We start from the raw sequence: 20,847 nt of genomic DNA on the forward strand, positions 1-20,847 counted from the left end.
TCAATTATGTACCAGCTGATTGATCTGTTTGTACTCCCAGCGATCATTCATGGAATGTCTTTTTTGTGTACAATACAGTCTGTGTATTGGTTCATCTTCCTGCTGGCTGTATCATTTTTGTTGGGCCTGGTCACTGGCAGAACAGGAAGAAAGCACCATCCCAGCGGGAGCAGGGAGGATCAGGCTGCAGAACAAGGCTCCCATAAGGCTGGTTTCTGGATCTGGTCCTTGCTCTGGTATCCTGCCTGTCCATGTCTCACCTGGACTTGGTGGGACGTGGCTCATGGAGCTCTGACCCCCTTGCTGCTCCCAAGTCATGGATGCAGCACACCACCCAGCTAGTGCACAGGGCAGGAGGGACAAGAGGACTAGTACCAGCAGCAACCTAGTTTCTTTATTTATCCCGGTGCCAGCAGATGAAATCTTGCAAGAAGATCCAAAATCTCCCCTGAATAAACCTCAGTCCTGAAAGGATCCACCCACCGCCTTCTGGCCAGGGAAGCGGAGCCGCCACCGGGCCCCAGTTTGCTGCCGAGCCACCACAGACTGGGGAGAAATGCCACCCAGGGACACCAAATGCTGCCTTCCTAGAGTTCCTACTACATGGAGAAGTTTGTTCCCCTCTGTCTTGATTGCACCCTACATCTCTAGGGTGGCATAAAGACCCGTCTCTACTCTGAAGGACGTGAGGGATGGCTGTGGACACACCAGGAGGAGGACCAGGAGCATCCAACTTACTGGGAATGCCTGAGACGAGCTTCAGAGGTCTGAGCACGCGCACGGCCCGCAGCGTCCGCAGGTCCACGTGGGTGTTGAAGTGCGTCCCAGCAGTGGCAAGGATGCTGCATGCAGACAGGGAGAGAGCAGAGTTATTGTGGGCAAAGCCCTTGGCCACCCTGGTGCCAAGAGCCATGTCCTCACACCAGGCTGGGGGAAGCCGTGAGGAAGATTGTGTCCCTGCGCAGGTACAGCGATTCAATGCCTCCCAAGCCCCACATGTTAGTGAGCCCTCTTTGATGCTGACATCAAAGCTCACAAGCCACTGTGGTCAGCTAAAGCCAGCCAGGGGCCACCCAGCCCTGGCAGCCCGCCATCAATGTCCCCGTGCTGGGGACAGGTCCATGCCACAGTGCTGGCCATCACCCACTCCATGCAATGGCAGTCCAGGGTCTCAACACTGTTGACATCGTGCTCATGACAGCTGCATGGGTTTAACCTCCCTCCCAGGCAGGTGGCACGTGGACCAGAAATGGCTCTCCAGAGACAGGGGTCACGCCACTGATGGTCACCCATGCTTCCCTGGCAGCTCCCCAGCCATCAGCTCCACTGGCTTTTTCCACACATGAAGCTTCCTTAGAGTCTCACCTCTGGGACTGACGAGAAGGAGCAGAGAGCCTCACGCACATTCAAAAATCTATAGTAATGAAACTTTGATGACCTTGGAAGGCAACCGGCAGGCACAGAAAAGACTCCAGAGGTTTTCTTTTAAAACACAAAGGTTTTTTTTCATGCCCATCTCTGGAAAAACAAATTAGGGCAGAAGGGAGCCGGTGCATGCCAAATCCAGCAGTGGAAATACTCAGGGTCCCTGTGCTTGCTGGGGGGATGGGGATGGTGTGGCTTGGGAATGCTGGTAGAGCCATGGGAGCACAGACAGGGGCACAAGAGCTCATGGCCTCCTCTCCCAGCTGGGCTCAGTCCTCAGTGTGCTGGGCAAGGAGAAGGGAGGGCTGCAGTGGAGGAACAGGGGATGGGAGAGGAGGAGAGCAGGACAGAGGGAGGCAGCAACCTCAGGGTTGTTTGTAGCAATCCAAAAAACGAGGAAAATTGGGTCATTGTTCCAGTAATTTGTCTAATTACAGGCCAGAGCAGCTCTCTGGCGTGCTGAACAATTAGCACTCTTTCTCTCCCCCTCTCCCTGAGGTACAGCAGGTATCAACCTGCCCCTCCAGAAAGGCAGATGGGTTTCCTAGGATACTCCAGCAGCAGAAACACTCTCACATCAGCAGACCAGGTTGTTTCAACTCCTTTTCCTAGCCTCCTCTTCCCCCCTTCTCCAGCACCAGGGAACAGGTGCAAAGCCTGGCCTGAGCAGCAGTTGGGATGTATTGCCCCAGCATCACCTAAAAATCCCCAATATCAGGCTGCTTAGCCCAAATATACACAGGGTTCTTTTACCCTCAGTGGCACTTCCCCTTTCCCTGATCCCCCTTTGGCATGGTCCCCGTGTCCCAGCCCGTGACCAGCCCCCGCTACCCGTGGGGCTGATGGTAGAACAAAAAAGGAACTTAATTAAGTCAGGAGTACCCAGAGGCTGGGGAGAGCTGCGCTCTTAAATTGGTTGTAAGATCAAAATCAATAAGTATGATAAAGCATGGCCACTCAGCAGCACGTGGGAGAGAGAAGAGCACAGGCACTTTCATCTCTTTCATGCAACCTGCCAGCAGGAGCTGGGTAATCCAGAGCTGCCCAAAACACCAGCATAGAGGACGCTCTGTGCCCAGCTGGGGACACTGAGACACTCCTTCAGCTTTTGCTCCTCATGCCCCTATGCCTGGTGTCCAACCAGCCTCCCAAAGGGATGGGGCAAAGGCATTTGCAGTTCCTGTGCTGACTCCAGGCAGGGTTAAGCATCGCCAGGAGACTAGGGATGCTCCTCGGCTGGACCATGGGCTCCAGCCCTTCTCCCAGGGGCTCACTGACACGAGCCAAATGCCATGAAAAGCCCAGCTAGAAGACTGCTGGCAGCAGAGCAGGGTCCATGGCTATCTCCTACCACCATAGAGGCAGGCAAAGTGGTGGAAGGTGGGGCAGTCACTGCTCCCAGTCCCACTGCACATGCCCTCCCTGGGGCAGGACCAACTATCAGCTACCCATGGGAGCAGAGGGGAGCAAAGCACCCTGGCTGCAAAGTCTTCCTCTAACCCAGATTTGTTTGAAGGGCTCGAGAGCTGCCATGCTGAGCCTTCAGGCGAGGTTCAGGTGATTTCAGGGCACTCCTTCCCAGTGCTCCAAATTAGCTGCTAAGAATGGGACTCCTCTGTGGCAAGAAGACATGCTCCTTGTCCTCACTAGGGGACAAAGGACATCACAAGTTCTTTCAGAAGGGTGTTTGGACAGATCAGTAGAACGAGGTGGTGGCACTGCAGACCTGTCTCCTGACCAACAAGGGAAAGGTGACCCACTGCTACAAAATAGGTGCCTGCACATCCTTTTGTGGGCACAGACACAGATGCCAGTGAGGGGGCACACTGCTGGAGCTGCTTCTGGCCAACCCACCCACTCCAGAGCCTCCGAGCAGGGTCTGAGCAGCCCTGGACCACCTTTAAACCAATTAAGGTGGCTGGAAAAAAAAACAAGCAAGCTTCTAAGCATGCAAGGATGGCTTCTGTCTGCCTTTCCCAAGCCCTTCAGTGGCTCTAAATAACAGACATCACCTCTCCCTGATAGCTAGGCTTTGCTAGTACACACAGCCCCCAGTACCACGTTACTGCTAAGAATAAATACAACACTCAAAACACACCCTCCTGCTTCAGACTTCAGCATCTCACCTGTTAATTACTTATTAACCACCTAAGCATGTCTTTTTTTTTTTTTTTTCCTTCTTTCTCAGAGAGCCACTCATCACCCAGCACAACCTATTTCTGATTTATTTATTGGCACACGTTAGGGTTTTGTATAGCTCCTCAGGATGCACGGCGCAGAGATGGGACTTGGGCTGTGAGAGACCTTTAAAAGGTGCTGATACAGGATGGCAGCTCCGGTATCTGTAGAACAATTTAAACCCTTTTTGAACAGGATGGCAGCTCCGGTATCTGTAGAACAATTTAAACCCTTTTTGAACACTTACAATATCCACGTCTGATGTGCTAATAATTATTCTTTATTTTTAGGCAAGGACCCAAACTAAAATTACATCTCACCATCCAAGTTATCTGAAAAAGCTGCCAGATTGAGCTATAAAAATCCCAATGATCTCATGCTTTTCATCATATGTACTGGAGGGGAAAAAAAAAAAAAAAAAAGAAGAGAAAAAAAAGTGAAGGCGTTTTATAGGTCACCCAGGCAAAGGGGTTAGTTTTACTTCTTCAGAGTAAAGGGGGAAGAGATACTTTAGGTGGAGAAACGAGCAGAGAGGAGAAGGATGCAAATAAGAGAGGAGGCAGGATGAGAAATACATGCTAATCCCTGAAGTATAATTGAATAGTGAGCAATCACTGGCAGACAAAAACATGCTTTCAGGGAAAAAAAAATTCAATTCTTTGTGTTTGCAACCAAGATGATTATTTTATTTATTCCATGGCTCCAGAGCAAAGGGCGAGCTCCCGCCAGGCCAGCCACACCTGGGGGCTCTGAGGCTGGCTGCAGGTGGAGCAATGCTCAGCCCTCAGGCATTGCTCCAGCTCCCAGAGCCCAGCAAAGCACACACCCTCGCCTCCAGCCAGACCTGCACCTAAGGATTGCTTTTCTCCAGGGGGGAAGAAAGTAAAACTAAAGAAGAACCACATTTAAAATTACTCTCTGCTCTTTGGGACTGGGCAGAATAAACCCTGAGCGATGCTGCGTGACCCTGCCTGCACAAAGCCCTTTTACTAGCACAGATCTGGCACCAAATTCAGGCACTATTGCATACTACAACACCCACCCTGCCTTCGCCGCCCACGCCAGGGGCTGTATGTACATCACCCCCACCTCCATCACCCCACTGGGAGCAGCACCAGCAGTCCTGAAGCCTCAGTCCTTGGGGACAGCCCATATGGCTCAGGACATGCTGCAAAACGTTTCATAACAGGGACCCCAAGCAAATGCTGAACCCCTAAATAATCAAATCGACCCTTGATTCATCCCACACACACCCCAAACTGAGCATCTCTCAACCATCTCCGTCAGGGACCACTGCAGAGGCACATGCAGACCAGACATCCCAGCAAAGGGCAACTTTGGGTGTGCTGGTTGGAAGGAAGGACCGGCTGAGACAGACTAATCTCCTCTCAAAATCTGGGGCAGGGAGGGTGCTTGCTGGCTGACGCACAAATTAATATTTATAATTAAGTGGAAAGGCCCCTGAAGGCTTGCACTGCCACCTGACTGTACGAGGGAGACTACTTCATAATTAATACACTGGTCAAACGGCTCACAGAAAGTAAGTCACCTGATGAATTTACCCCATTCTTGCCCTTTCCTGCTTGTGAATCAATCCCTCCCTTCTCTGCAGGCATCATAAGGATGTGCTCTGGGCTCTGGGGTCCAAACACTGCTTGAGGCAGGGCTGGCAGGAGTGGTTGCACAGCAGAACACAGTGATCCTTCTTGGGGATACCAAGGGACAGGTAGACAAGTCCAAGTCCTGCCCTCAGCACAGTTCAGAGCAACCTCAAAGCCTCCATCATCTTTTCTTTCTAGGTTTCAGGGCCGTGACCCAAGTGGATTGCACTGCTGCAAAGCTGCTGGTCTCATCTTTCCAGGAAGCTTTGAGAGCCCTGAACTGGACATCAACATCTCCCTGCAAGGTGTGATGAGTGTGAGTGACAAAATCTGCCCTCACCAGCCTTTGATTTGAGGGACAAAACGACCCTGCAAGGCCACCTCTTACTGGAGAAGCCCCCAGGATCTAGGGGCACCCCCAACATCCCCTCTGCACCCTGCAAGATGTCCAAACCCCACGTATCCCTCCTGCCTCTAGCTGCTGCAATGCCTCTCAGTGGATGCAGGATTTGGCACAGGAGGAGATGCTGGTGAAACTGCATTTGCACATACAGGACCTGCTGGAAATGTAAAGTCATTGCTGGGAGGCTGAAGAGTTGGCCCCGCAAGTGAAATACAGAGCAAGGGACTATGTATCACACAGGAGCTGTCCGAACCTATGTCAAAGGAAAGGTCTGAGACCCCAGGGATACCCACCCAAGCCTGGATGATACCACCTCTCCACGTGAGGATGTGGTGGAAAATGACTGCTTCCCTCGAGCCAGGCTTTTACCATTCAACTCCTCTCTGAGAGCAAGGTCCAGGGCAGCACAAAGAACAGTGCACAGGCACTTTGCAGCTTGGCCCAAGGCTCTACCCTCATGGCAGTATGAGGGCTTCACCCCAGCCTGGGAGCTCTGCAACAGTGTCAGGGCTGTGGCAGAAGCTCCCAGGGACCACCCCGGGCAGAGAGGTGGCAATGTCCCCGGGGACCCGCAGCCACGTGAGGAGGGACTGACTCACTCTGCAGGAAACCAGCCGCTGGAGGAAGAGAATTCGGGAAGGATGGGGTGAAGCACACGAGCAGCACGCAGGATGGATCTGCCTGCCCGGGGGTCTCCTCATGTGCCACCACCACCTATCCCTGGCAGCGCAAAGCCTTTTCCCTTGTCACCCACCCTGTCCCCTCACTGGGCCAGGAAACAGTGCTGCCCTTTGTGTGAGGTGCTGATGTCAGGCACGTCCCGTCGCCGTGGCATATGGCACATGAATCATTCACAATGCTGGGAAATTAATTATTCATCCAAACGAAAGACCAAACACTTTACTGATTGTCCAGGAAGAAAAGAAATGGGAAAGGGGTGGGAGATGGGGGCAGACATCAGGTTGGAGATCAGCACCATTCATGAAAGGAAAAGAAAGGAAGAGTTTAAAAAGTCTTGTCTGGTATGATTAAAGCAGTGCTCTTTTGGACTCAGGCTTGTCTCTTTACTGGTTTATCCTACAGGGCAACACTCCTCGCAGTGGTGCAGGCTCCAGCAGAACAATCCTGTTGAGGTGCTGCACTTGTTCTTAGATTTAATGCTTGTTCTCTAAGCCTTGTATCCACTCCCCCAAGACTCCTTGCCTGGAGGTGTGCTGTCCTTCCTCAGTTCAGAACAAGCAGGTGTCAGCGCTGGGCCTGGAGCCTGCTCCCAGCCTGGGTGTGCACGTGCACACGTGTGTGCTCACACACACACGGGGTGCCAGGCATGCAGGATGCAGCATATGGATATTGCCCCACAGAGCTGCTGCTGCCTGTGCCTGTTCAAGGACCTTCTCTCCATTTCTGGACTTCTGAAACCAAACAGACCACCTAAGACATGCAGAACTCGAGTTGAGCAAGGTGCGCTAAATATCAGAGGACAAAGCATCCTTATCTCTGCCATGGGGGAGTCTAGGGGAATTGCAAAAAAAAGGGCCCCAGGAACTTTCCAGGATGGTCATCCCAAAATCCAGGCAGCACCACAACGAGTATCAACCTGCCCACCTTGTCCCCATGCTCATATTGCAACCCCACAGCACAGAGGGAAGCAGCCTCCTGGCAACCTCTCTCTCCTGCTTCACCCCAGCCATGGCCGAAAATCAGGGCATGGGTGGGCACAGGATTTCACTGCAAGGTCAGAGGGAGAGGCCTGGCTCACAACTGCTGCCCCGCTTTGCTGGGAGAGGATTTTGATTTTGGGGCCAGCTGTCCAGGCTGGGAGAGCTGGGCTTTCCTCTGCTGGCATGGGCTGGTGCCTGTCTGGTTGGCTTGCTAAGGGCATGGTGGCAGGCACCACCATTCATCACTCATTCCTGCCTTCCCTTGGCCACACTCCACCCCACAAAATCCCTTAATGAAAACCACAGTGCCCAAGGGCTTCACAAAAGGCATCCAGGTGTAGCGGCTGTTTTTAAAGCTGCCAAAAAACTCTGACACCAGCTCTTCCTTTTAATGACCCCAGTGTATTTATCCTGGTTTTACAGCAGCTGCTTCCCCAGCTCCTGAGCAGCACAACTTTACAAGGGCCTTTTGATTTCCATTTTTTCCCTGCTGTTAGAAGTGTTCTCCCACCCCTTCACCTCTCACGTAACATGTTATTGTATTACTGTTGCAACTGCTATAAAAAAAAAACAGCGCAGTGCTATGATGCTCAGGCATTGGAGTGTGTGAAGCACACCCACCTGGATGTTTGCAGAGGGAGTTTAACCCTTTTTTCCTTCATAAACTCCTTCAAATATGGTGTAGGTCAAGGTGGTCTTGCTTAGGATCCTCAACCTCTATCTATTATACTAAGGACACCTGGGGAGCAGGGAGATGATGCTCCAGTTGCTGATGGCTGAAGATCCTTCAACTTCACGCTCTCAAGACCACCAATGAAGAGGTCACCAAGCTCCCACTGCCCTTTTTGACCATTTTGCACCAGTTTTCCTCTTTTTTGGTTCAGGCCACACTGCACTGAGAAGGTCACAAGTCCAACTTCAGCGCTGTCCCACTCTGGTTCATGCACAGGCAAGGCGAGCATCCCTCAGCCCCAGGGGAAACACAGAAGTTCCCCTCCCTGGCTCTGCCCCAGAACAAGTGAATGTATTTTTTACATGTTTTGGGATAAAAGTATTTTTAGCTAGGGGAGAACAGGCTGTTTTTTTCAAGCAGTGATGGTGATTTAGAAACCACAGGTTATAAGCAGAACAGGTTTACAAATGTGACCATTAGTACCCTGGTGGAAGCTTTAGTATCAAGGAGTTTTAAGTGGGCATTGACTTCCACCAGGATGAAAAATCTGGATTTATTGACACAGGAACCAAACACCATTTGAACCCAAGTGTCAGTCATTCCTGCACAAGGTCCCAGGAGGGTGCTCACTGTGGTAGCCCCTCATTAAGTTAACTTGCAGCAAGGAGAGCGTGCCCAGGAAATCCTGCTGCTCATGGAAACCCCCATGCAGTGTCTAGGGCCATGACACCACCTCTCCCATCAGAAGCATAGCAAAAAAAGTCCAGAAAGGAAGAATAATACCCTGTGTCACATTTGGAGGGACAAAGGCCAGCAAGCACAGTGCTGGGTCCCTCTGCATCCATGGGGGATGGATCCTGGGTGTAGGTCCTGCTCACATGGGTATCCTCATTATGGGATGCATCAGGGTCTCACACCGGTCATGACAACCTGAGGTGAGTGCTACCCTACACCTCTGATGCTCCCTTCCAACCACAGCCTCTGTCACACCCACCACATCCCTTCCACCACAGCCACTGCCTCTTGCTAAACAGCAAGAAGATCCTAACGACCATTAATTCTCCCAAGCTCAATAGTCTCTGTCCAGACACTTGCACATGAATCAAGTGTAAAGTTTTAGTCTGCAGAGACGATGCTGAACCCGCTGGTCGCACACGTCCCCCGTGCAGACTTCACCGCCCGCCTTACGCAACCGACACAGCGTGAACTGCCAAGCGCAAACCCTCTCCCACAAGCTGTTTGCAAGTCATTTGCCAGCCGAGGATTATTTGCAGAAGAAATTTGCCAATAATTCAGCAGATCAAACAGGCAAGAGTTTCTTGCATGGGAGGTGCAACCATGGCACTGAAAAACAGCAGCTTCGTCAGCACCGCAGAGCAATAGCAAGAGCTGAGCAGCACAGAGAAACCCGTGACCTGGTCCTGCTCATCCCCTAGTGACCCAGTTCTCCCCAGAACAGGTCCAGGAGGAAAATCTGCCAGTTGCCTCCTCTGCCCATCATACAAGACAATTTGCCCCGAAAGCCCAGTGTGCCCACGCCAGCAGGTACCGGTACAGCTGGGGCAAAGCTGATGGGTAACAGCATTTCTTGGCGAGGGTTTCATCCTGTTGGAGAAAACATCAGGATGCAGACTCCGGAGAGCTGTGCTCTATAACCAGAGGTGTCAGGGGGACCTGGGCACCTCCAGGCAGGGCAGCCGGCACGGCACTAACAGTCCTTCGTGGACAACTGATTCCCTGGCAGGGAGCCTGGCACGGCACTGGAAGGAGCTGGCGAGGCTTTCGCGAGTGAGTAATTGCCGAGCGCTGACTCAGCACCCACTCGGTTACAGTCGGCTCGCCAGGGCGAGCGGGGAGAGGCCCCCGGTGAACCGCCCCTCCCAGCCCAGTGCCTCCCCTTGGCCCCAGCCCCAAAGGATGCCCAGGCCAGAGGACAGCTGGTGGGCATTGCCCAGCCCCTGGCTGCTTTCTGCACACCCAGCCCTGCCCCACAGCCGCACGCTGAGGCTGAGACGTGCCCTCTTCTTGCTACCAGGGTGACGTGCCCCGTGCTCTCCTCAGTGATGTGACCACCTTCACCCAGCCCAGGAGCCAGGACTGACCACTCTCCCTTCAACACCAAGCCCACCTGGCCACAAAGCCCTTCCCTAAGAGGCAGTCTGTAGATGCAGAAGAGCCAGCAGCACCCTGTGGGATGGCAGCACTGCCCACAGGCAGCCTGTTCGCTGCCCACTGAGAAGCATCACCCCCCCAGCAGCACACCGAGACACCCTGCCTTCACAGGCAGGCAGGATCCAACTCCCCAGCAAGGCCACCCAGGTCCACATTGGACCAAGGGAGTCAAAATGTTCCCAGTCACGTTCTCCTCAAGCCTTCTCTCAAGCACAGTCCCAACCTGCACCTTCCCACCACAGACAAGCAGCGCCCGTTGCCATGTCCCTAGGAGCAGCAGGCATCTCTCTTCCTCCTCCAAACACCCAAATGAGTGTTATGTCCCACGTGGTGCCACCATCCAGGAGAAGGTTGCAAGCCAAGAGGCAGGACTGTGGAGCACCACAAGAAAGACCCCAGATATCTTGCCTGACTTCCATGCCTCAGTTTCCCAGCCAGCCCTGCAGCTGCTCTACACCCAGCAAAGCTCATGAAATGCTCAGAGATCCACACGCACCATCTGTTTGTATGCATCAAACCAGCTCCTCTGAACGCAATGTTTCCATCAGCACACAAAAAGTAACGCCCACGATCCATCCAGGCACCCCTTCCCCTTGGTGGCTGCAGGCAGCTCTCCTGCCCTCCACACAGCAAGGGGCCCAGGGGGTCCCCCTGGGGCACTTCTGCTCAAGCCAGCTGCCAGTGATGGATAACACAAGCCCAAATGGTCCTGCTCATTTCTTTGTCACTAGCTCAGCCCATCACATCACAAGCAGGACTCAAATCTGGGCCACATCCCTGGCAGGTGACACCACCAGTGACACAACCAGCACCCGTGAAGCTCTGTGTGCTACCACCCCCTGCATCACTGCTTTGTGCTGGGACACAGAGAGCATCACCTGGGAACATGACCCCATACAGACCTCATTCCCAGACCTCATTCCCAAACACCCAGCACCAGGCCAAAGCTCGAAAGTGCTTGGGAAGGCAAAAGGAGATTTTTCTCCCTCCTCGTGTACGGTTTGAGTAAAACCTCTCCCAGACCACGTTCAGTTGCATATCAGACCATGTTCCTACCTCATCCTCACCTTGCCCAATGTCTGCATGGGGGACAGATACCATACCACCAGCTGAGAAAAGCTGGACAGGATGCCCTCAGAGCCAGCTCTCCTCACCCAATTGTGAGCCTCGTCCCACCATTGGCTACCCACAGCAAAGCCAGCACAGGAACCTCCAGCACAGGAAACCATCCTCCCCCTCCTTCTCTGGGATGAAGGAACATCACCACCAACAGCAAACCAGGGCCTTGCGCCATGTTCTGGAGCTCTCGTCCCCACTGGGACACAGCCCCCCACCCAGCTACCCGAGACCCCCAACAGCCCAGTGCTGCCCAACTCACCCGCTAAGGACCACGATGAAGTCCATGACGTTCCAGCCATTGCGCAGGTACGAGCCCTTGTGAAAAACGAACCCCAGGGCCACGATCTTAATCCCAGCCTCAAAGCAGAAAATCCCAATGAAATAGGGCTCCGTCTTCTCCTGCCAGGAGGGAACCAGTGACACAGTGAGAGGGAAGACTGGGCAAACACAGCTCCAGCCATTTCACATTGACCTAACTCATTCCACCTTCCACTATCCTCTCCTTTCAGAGATTCCCCAGCCCTTCCGCAGCCAGCATCAACCTTGGAAACAAGAAGAGAGTGGCTGTGAGCCCCTCATGTTGCCCATACCCCCCCACCTCCCAATCCCACTTTTTAGGGGGCTTAAACCTTCCTGAATCCCTTCTGTGGAGAAGGGGGACGTGACAGCTGCCCCAGAAAGGCTGGAGGAGCTGCTCCCACAGGAGGCCTCCTGCCCCACTCCCTAAAATTAGAAAAAAATTGGCTAGTAGGATGGTATGGTTCCCCTTGGCTGATGCCCCTGCTCACCCACCAGAGACCCCAATGCAGAGCAAAGAGGGGCAGATGCGGGGTACTTACTAATCTCCGTGACATGGGCGTCTTGTCATCCTCAGGTAGGTGCTGCTCGAGAGCCAGCACGATGCAGTTAGCAATGATGGTTGCCAGGATCATGTACTCAAAGGGAGTGGAGGGGAGTTAAGGAGCAAAGAAGAAGCGGATGTTGTCCCCGATCCACCAACCCACCTGCCCACTCTTCATTTCTCCCACTTGTTAGCCACCACCACCACTTTCACCACAGGAACGCACACACACGCATCACAGCTTTCACCTCCCGCTGCTCCCAGACAGGAGGTGAAGCCCACCTTGGTGCTCTTTGGAATCGAGAGGCATGACAAGAGAACTGAAAACCCCCAAGACCTTCCTCACCCGAGACCTGCTAAGCCTCCTTCCCAAATTCATGGGACAATAACTAACGGCTTTTGCTGGGCTGTGAACTCTCCTGGGAAAGATGCTGCTTGTGGTGGGGGTCCAGAAGTACAAAGATGGGGACAGCTAGACTGGGCTTCATCTGAAACTGATTAGGCATGGCCCCTGGCAGTGTCAAGGAGACTTTCCCTGGCATGGCATGTTGGTAGACAGGGCTGGCACATCTCTGCATGCCATGGCCCTGTTGCTTGACCTCTCTTCTATCACAAAGCAGCAGGACATGGGGCTTGGAGGAGGAGGTGTGACTGTTTATCAGCAGCCCTGGTCCTAAAGCATCCCTGTGAGAGGGACCATCTGCACAGTCCAAGGAGGACTGGGCATCCCTAGCAGGTCCTGGAAATCCAACCTGGAGAATCATAGAATCATAGAATCCTTTAGGTTGGAAGAGACCTTTAAGATCATCAAGTCCAGCCATTAAACCATTAGGGCTCTAAAATCCTCTGCTAAAACAGATCAGAATCTGGCAGGGTTGGAAGGGACCACAAGGATCACCCAGTTCCAACCCCTCTGCCATGAGCAGGGACATCTCCCACTAGATCAGGCTGCCCAGAGCCTCATCCAGCCTGGCCTTAAAGACCCCCAGGGATGGGGCCTCAACCACCTCCCTGGGCAACCCATTCCAGGGTCTCACCACTCTCATGGTGAAGAACTTCTTAGAATCATAGAATCAATCCCACCCTATACCTTGTGTTGGCAAGGTAGATGTGACCAAAGTCCCTTGCCAAGCACCCTGTGGGTGCTTGCACCATACTGAGCTTCAGTTCAGGCAGGGTGGAAACTCCCTATAGAGGCATCTCAGCTCAGCCACACTTCAGTGAGAACTGAGAATCCGAGGGGTAGCAGGTACCTTATCAACAGGATCTGGCTGGGCTCTTAGGAACATCCTAAATCCTACAGCCCTGGTAGGGCTTACATACCCTTACTCCAGGAGCAACCCCACACCAGGACAAGTGGCAGGAGATGCTGGCATCGAAGGACACGAGCGACTAGGAAGGGAAGGCAGAAGTGAGGGCAGGCTAGTGCCCTGGAAAGTACCCCAAATTCCACTCCCTCCTGCCTGTTGATTCACAGGAGCATGGAGCTCCCTCCTCCTGCTTGGCCCACCACCAAGCCCCCAAAGCAAAGCCCTTCCAAATGACAGGATAGCCACATCTTTCCGACTTCCCGTCTGTTTTTACCACATCTTTGCAATAACGGCCTCTTGTCCTCAATAAGGCGAAATGAGGCGAGATTCATCAGCAGGCTGCACACCCTTTCTCCACTGCCTGAAGCCAAAACCCCACAGCTGTATTGCTGTCACCACTGGCATCAGCAGCCACCCCGGGAATGGACTGCCTCCTTCCCAGGGCTTGTGCCTGTAGAAAGAGGATGTGATCCTACCTGGGATGGATTTGCCCAGGAAGAAAGCGTAACTATCCACCCTCCCACCATCCTCAGCTGGTATGGGGATGCCCATACCAGCCAGTGCCAGCGCCCATGCTGAGCCCTTCCCCATTGTCCTGGGCTTCTCCAGACCCAGCAGCTTCAGGTTTCCAGCACTGAAACTGGGAGGTGCCAAATGCCCATGCCATCACCCCTGGGGAAAAGGTTGCTTTTTTCTTTTGCAACCTTGCCTTTTGGCCACTGAAGCCACTGACTACAGTGAGATGCTTTAAACCAGTGGCCCTGAGGCCACAGGCAAGAGAAGACATCCCAGTGCTGGCCACAAGCATGGGAAAGTGGGAACAATGAAGTGACTCCAGCAGCTGCAATCCTGGCAGCAGTGACCCCAGGCATGCTGTGGCACATGGGAAAGGTGGGAGTTAGGCTGACATCGGAGCAGGTCCCTGGAGAGCTGACCAGGATGGGCAGCCAAGGAGAGCCTGCAGGAACCAGGATGTGTTTAACCCAGTAGGAAGAAGAGCCAAGAAAGATTCAGCCAAGGCATTTAAAAGGCCACTCAGGGAAATTAATGGTTGCTAAATTAAAGGCAAACCAAACGAGACACCGCTGCAGAGCTCACTGCTGCGGGCTCAGACCTCAGTGCCAGCCAGGCACGAATCAGGAGCAGCTCCCTGTGCTTGGGGGGAAGCCAGACCCCAAAAGTTTTCCTCGGAGGCTTAATGCAAGTGAGGATTTCATTGCATGGCTCCTGTGAAGGCCACGTACTTTCCCTGCTTCCCATCCCTGGCCGCGTATTTCAGCTGATACACAGACTGCGGTGCTTGGCCCCATGCCACCGGCCTATTTGGGGTCTTTTTGTTTCATTTTCCTGCAAGTCTGCAAGCAATTAGCACAGGCTTAAAAGAAAGCAGCGTGTTAGCGGGGCGGCGCAGGCAGGTCCCCAGGCGCTAGGCACATTTGCCTAGATGAGAAGTGGGGAATCGGCACGGCGCGTCCGTCTGTCCGCCCCAGCGCCACTAACCCTGCCGAGCACCCCACGGGTCCTCCCCGCTGCACCAGGCATCCACCTCTTCCTCCTCGTGGCTTTTAGTCCCACAGGAGAAACACCTGTGTGGGAAAAAACCAACTTCTCCAAAGACAGCAGAGTAGGAGCCCTGCCCGGCAGCAGCTGAGGGGCTCAGGACCTCCTCTAACAGCTCAGCTTGCCCCTGTATTTCCTTGCTGACTCCAACATCTGGCTTGGCAGCATGAGGACAGTGCAAATCTGTCACAGCCTCAGCATGAGATCACGTCACTGCTCCACCTCCAGCAAGTCGTGGCATGTGGGGCAGCTGATATCAAGTCTAAGAGGGCAATCACTACCCTAAGCAGCAACCTAAGCATGAGGTCACTGCCAAAACTGATTCTCCAAAACCTACTGGCCCAGTTTTCTGAGGACTTTAGCCTGGGTTATCACATCCAGAGGTAGGCAAGAGCTGCAAGGCATCAGCCCTGACGAAACAAGCCACCGTAGCTCCAGCTGTGCCAGGTTTTGGGAGGCCAAAGGTAAATATATCCTCCCCAAGGGACAGCAAGAACGTCTGGCTGAACCAGGGGAAATTGTATCCACACACTTCACTTCCACGAAGCAAACATCCTCCCAGCTCAGGACTGGAGCCCACCGGACAATGCTCTACCACTCCTTTGCTTCCTCCCTCATTAGATGTATAATTACACAACCTTCTAGCCACCCAAAACGCAGAGTAGCAGTTGCCTCCCTCCAAGCCCAGTAATGAAAGCCCTCCAGCCTTCTCCTCTTCCTTCATCTGACTTCTCCTGGAGGATCATTAGGGAGCCGATAAAAATAGGTTTTCTTATTGATTTATCTCTCCTTTACCCAACGCTCTCTCCCCTGCACCGTTGACTTGTTTCCTTAGCAACTCGGCCAATCCCAGTGCACACTACACCTGCAGCTCCACGCTTCCCTCCCGGTGTGTTTGAGGTTGGGAAGATGGCCCCCAGGCCACGTGGACCCCACCCAGACCCAAGTGATTCATGAAGAGCCAAAGAAGCATGGCCATGCAAGCATCTCCAAAAGGGTTCTTGAGGAAGCCTATTTCAGAGGACCAGTGAGAAGGACAGGAACTATTTAACACCTCATCCTGCCTGCATCACCCAGACACGCTCCAATATCTCCTAGAAACTTAAATCTCCATTTCCTACCACTCCCCAGGCTTCTCCCAGGACCTGCTGCTCTAAGGGGCTTTCCCTGCTCCGCAGATGACAACGAGAGGGAGCTTCAGTTCCTACATCTGTGGACTTCATCTTGCTGGTCCCAGCCCCACCACTGCTGCCCGCCCTGCACAGATGTGGCATGGTGGGAAGACCCACTTCTCCAACACCCCCATCCCTAGGCTGCCATGACGCCTCTTCCTCTCAGCTCCATACTTCATCAGAAAAGCAAGCACCTCATCTCCAAGGCAATTTCCAAGAGAAACACAAAACGTCAAATGAAGCAAAGACCGTGAGTGGTCCTAACTCAACTCTGGGGTGCTCCAGCCCTACAGCACCTCCTTGACTTGTCCCTGAGGACGCAGGGGATCTTCCCTCAGAAGATGAGGCTATCCAGTGGCCTCGAGCAGCCACAAAGCCATGGCCCCTTGAGGCTATCCCCTTCTCTGCACCCAGCCCACTTTGCTGGGGCAGATAGAAAGTGATGTCCAGAGGGACAAGGTGCTAACAGATGTTAAATTCTCCCAGCACACTTTGAACACAAGCCAGCTCCTCCATGCCCATTACGCACAGCGAAAGAGGCTCGGGATAGCAAGCGTGGGCTCGGGGCTGTGCTCGTGTCTCTGCGCAGCTCGCAGGGAGCACCCAGGCAAGGTGCTCAGCCTGCCGAAATCTCGCTGCACGAACACGCCTCCACTGGGGAGACTCTGCTCGCTCTCTGCAGCCGTAGACGTTGCTGCTTACGACTCTAGAATGTGGTAGCCTGGTCTCCATCAGGGGCTAAGCCGAAGGCAGTGCCAGCCAGGAGCTGGTCGAGGCGGAGCTGCCCGCACTGCTGCCGCTCCGCAGGGACGCGGGCGCTGCCTGCCACGTGCGAGCAGCTCCGTGGAGAAGCATCTCCTTCTCCCCCACCTCACCCTGCACTTAAAAACTAGAAATCAAATCTTTCTCCTCCCATCCTTTTTTTTTTTTAAACAAAAAAGAACTACATCATGTGATTTTCCTGCCTTAACATCAGTTTTTTAACTTTGGTTGCCACAGCAACAGGATGCAACTTGGCGTCACCATGACAACAGCTGCCTCTGTTTAAATTCACCATCTGACAGGCAACCTTGCTCTCCCTGGCTGTCAAAAAGATGGACCTGCCATTACACCTACTCGCCCCTCCCAACAAAAAAAAAAAAAAAAAAAAAGGCATTTTAAAATTTGATGAATGGAGGGCACAGAAAACAGCCTTGGAGGAAAAAGAAATGTTCTTTAGCAGCACAAGGAGGGAGCTGCCCAAGGATGGTGTGACATGGCACAGCTCTTCCCACAGGGAGCAAAGACCTGCTGCAATCTTGGCTGGGCAAAAGCAAAAGGTGCAGAAGATGCTCATTTAGGTGGGGCATAACACTGGCAGGGTCCCCAAGAAGCAGTGCCCGCGTAGCATCAGAGATGCACAGCTCAAAGTGGGAGTCATCATGAGCAAAACGGTTCAGGCACACTGGAGTGTGCATCCCACGGAGCAAAATCCCCACGTGTGTTGGACCAGGGGTGTGCACTGGGGCTTTGCAGACACCCCAACTGCTCCTGGCCAGCTCAGTGCCAGATTTGCTCCCCAGAGGGGCTGAGGTAGTAGAAAGCCCTCGCTGCAGAGAACAGCAAGGTCCCCAGAGAAACGATGGACAACCCTCTCCCCTGCCAAACCAAAGGGACAGGTACGGTGGCTGGTGTGCATCTGCAGCCAGAAGCTGTCCTTGGGGACAACGCCAGAGCCACGCAATGTCATCTGGGAGGGAGAGGGATCTTATCCAGGTCAAATGTGATTAAGCAGATGAAGAACGGAGCAGATAGAGATGAGTTACAGTCCATCTCGTGTGCTAACTGAATTGCAGCTAAACAAATGAAATCAGGGCTGAAGGCCTGGCCATCAGCAGGAGAACAGGCAGGACAAAGCTCTTTCTGAAGAAGAAGAGGAGTAGATGTTCCTACAGCCAAAACAGCAGTTTCCTCACGTTTTAGGCAGGACCAGTAAGACGACCACCTCCAGTGGAGGTAACACACTGAGCTTTCCAGTGAGGAACTCAGCAAAGACTTGACTCCCCACGGAGCTGCATCCCAATCCCCGTTTCTTGTATTTCTCCTTCACTTCCATGCATCATCCCTATTTACACCGGGAAGCCAAACTGCAGAGGCTGCTGGTTATAATTATACAGTTACCCAGCAGATATACAGGCCTGAATCACCAGTTATTTTTAGCCCTATTACCTAGTCAACTGGAGCTGGATGAAGAAGAACCTCCACTCCTCCCTGCATTCCACCCCAGCCCTCTTGGCTTTCTTTGGTGCCCTGCCCATTCAGACCCACAGCACCAGGACTAGCCACCTCCCTCCCAAGGCCAGCAGCTCTCACTGACTGTGGCCAAAATCCAACATTTACATCCCCAAACTGCCCTCACCCAAGAGCAATGCCATGGGCTCCAGGCCAGGCAACCAAAATGCTCACAGGTTTTCTCTGGCACTACTGAGAGGCACCAGCTGCAAGTGCCAGGCTATGTATACAAGGATGGGAACAACATGCCTGGCCAACATCACCAAAAACCCTTGTCCATCCACACGCCCTCAAGAGCTCAAGTGCTGCAGAGGACCTGCTGGGTGGATGAGTTTCTTAGAAAGAGATGGCAGCCAGGCAGGGGACAGCCAGGGACACTCGGGTCCCGTGCCTGTAGTACACACGCTCCCAACACTCACACGGGGATATGTCACTTATTTCTAGGAAAAAATAAAAATAAAAATGAGCCCATCTCCCTCATGCACTGCAAATTCCAGCAGAGAATAATGCTGGGGAGTTTTTGCCGCGTGGTGGTGAAGCTCTAGTCTCTAGGAGACAGCGGCTGCCTGGAGATGAGACATCACGCCGGCACGGGACCCCAGCCCACACGGGGAGTGCCAGGCCAGCGGCAGCACCCCAGCTCCTTCTTGCTTTAAATGAAAACCAAAGGGGCGAGGCCCCTCCCACACAGCGCTGAAAAAGCACATGAACAATTTGGCATCTTCTGGAACAGCAGGCAGGCCGGCCTGGCCGCTGCCCTGCAGGGCTCCGAGCCGAGCTGCCATGCTCCCGTCCTTGCTGCCACGCCAATGCTCCTGCAGCCACCCACCCAGTGGGTGCTGCCAGCAGGCCCAGATTTAGGGGTGCCGCGGGGAATTAAGCCGCCTCGAGCTGCCCCTTCACCCTCAAGTCACCTCCTGCAACCTGGGGGCTTGGTGGCTCCGCAGCTCCTGCCTGGCAGAGGCTCGACCTGCTGTGTCGGGGCTGCAAAGGGAGTGTTTCCCCAGGGATGCTTAGCAGGGTGAGCCACCCATCCTGCATCCCCGTGCCACACTGGAGCATTTTCCCAAGGTACCTGTTGCAGCAGACCATGGCACTACCAGACGGCACCAGGTCAAGCTCTCCCACGCCTGCTGGAGGAGCCAGCAACTCAACCAACAAGTTGCAGGGAGAGAAAGCAGCAGCAGTGAGAGCCGCACGCAATCACCACTGCAGAAAACGGCACAGGGAGGGTCCTAAAGCCGAAGCGTGGCCATGCTCAAGTTCTCAGGCTCAGCTTCTTGGTGGGGGTGCAAAGCCCAGGAAGGGTCTCAGGAGGCAGCAAGGTGCTGAGCCCAGGCTGATAGGGAGCTGCGTGCTGCGGTGCTGGGCACCAGCCAGGGCACTCACAGGGAGGGTAGGAAGGGAGAGAAGAACATGGGAGTGTATGAAAGGAGAGAAGAACAAGGGAAGGAGCACAAGGATCTGCACCCTCCATCCAGCCCTAGGATTGGGAGGTCCCTGGAATAAAGTCCAGTCCCCAGTGCCAGCCCCGTAAAGGGCCCACATGGCACAGCCAGAGGCCTTCAGCGTCTTCCCCTCTGCCGCAGGGAGGGGGCAGCCAGCTCCCAGAGCCGTGGTGGGGGCCAGGGGCTGCAGGGCAAGGATGGCTGGGCCACTGGCCCCAGAGCGGTGGTGGGGGCCAGGGGCTGCAGGTGAAGGATGGCTGTGCCCCTGCCAGGAGTGATCAGCAGCAAAGAGGGCGCACGCAGGCACACGCAGGAGGGACAAAGCTGCCACCCAGCAGGGACGGGAGACTCGTGAGCTCCCAGGGGTCTGTTCCCAACGGGATGGGTGGCTCCGGGTGGGGTGACAAAACTCCAGCAAGACATCAAGGACAGAGGAAAGGCCACAATCCCCCCCACCCCCAGCCACACATGCACAAAGCATGCAGGGTTAAACCAGGACCAGAGCATCCCTCCTTGCAAGCACGAGGGGGGGTGTGGGGGGGCTTCCAAATCCAAGGCTGAGGAGGGGTTGGGGAGCTCCCCGCAGAGAGAAGTGGCTTAGCTCCCCAACAGGCACCAAGCAGACGACAGGAGGGGAAGCAGCAACAGGGTGAGGAGAGCATCCCTGGGGGACGGGGCACCCCTCTCAGCATGCCAAAGGAGAGGAGAGCAGAAGTCAGGCGCTTACCTGCTAGCTAGTGCCACACGCACGTGTCCTGGGCGGCCACCGAGGCAAATCCAGGGAGCAAGGTGGGGGTTCACAGGGGACACAGAAAGGATATGGCCAGTCGATGAGCTTCTTGGCATATTTCCTGACTATGTTCTCTTCCCCAAAGAGGAAGAGCGATCTGTTGACGGTGAAGCAGTTCTGCCGGACAGGGATGGGGTTGTACAGAGCCATAGTCCGGGCTCGCTGCGCTTTGGTTTGCTTGAAGGTTCCTGGGGTCCCTCCCGCAGGGGCAGGAGGTGCTTGT

At 54.1% G+C, this 20,847-nt stretch overlaps 1 protein-coding gene across 1 annotated transcript in view; it reads right to left on the bottom strand.

Annotated features, from left to right (window-relative positions):
- LOC103769282 (voltage-dependent R-type calcium channel subunit alpha-1E) overlaps positions 1-20,839 on the bottom strand; it is a 59,211-nt gene extending 38,372 nt beyond the window's left edge. Inside the window, exons 1-4 of the mRNA XM_008936465.1 lie at positions 20,656-20,839; positions 12,072-12,177; positions 11,492-11,631; positions 739-842 (exon numbers count right to left, since the gene is read on the bottom strand). Of these exons, the coding sequence (XP_008934713.1) occupies positions 739-842; positions 11,492-11,631; positions 12,072-12,177; positions 20,656-20,774 (469 nt within the window). The 5' untranslated portion in view covers positions 20,775-20,839. The remainder of the gene's footprint in view (positions 1-738; positions 843-11,491; positions 11,632-12,071; positions 12,178-20,655) is intronic.
- Positions 20,840-20,847: the final 8 nt, after the last annotated feature.

This window comes from Merops nubicus, unplaced genomic scaffold (genome assembly GCF_000691845.1).
Source record: "Merops nubicus isolate BGI_N331 unplaced genomic scaffold, ASM69184v1 scaffold4593, whole genome shotgun sequence".
NCBI classification, from domain to species: domain Eukaryota; kingdom Metazoa; phylum Chordata; class Aves; order Coraciiformes; family Meropidae; genus Merops; species Merops nubicus.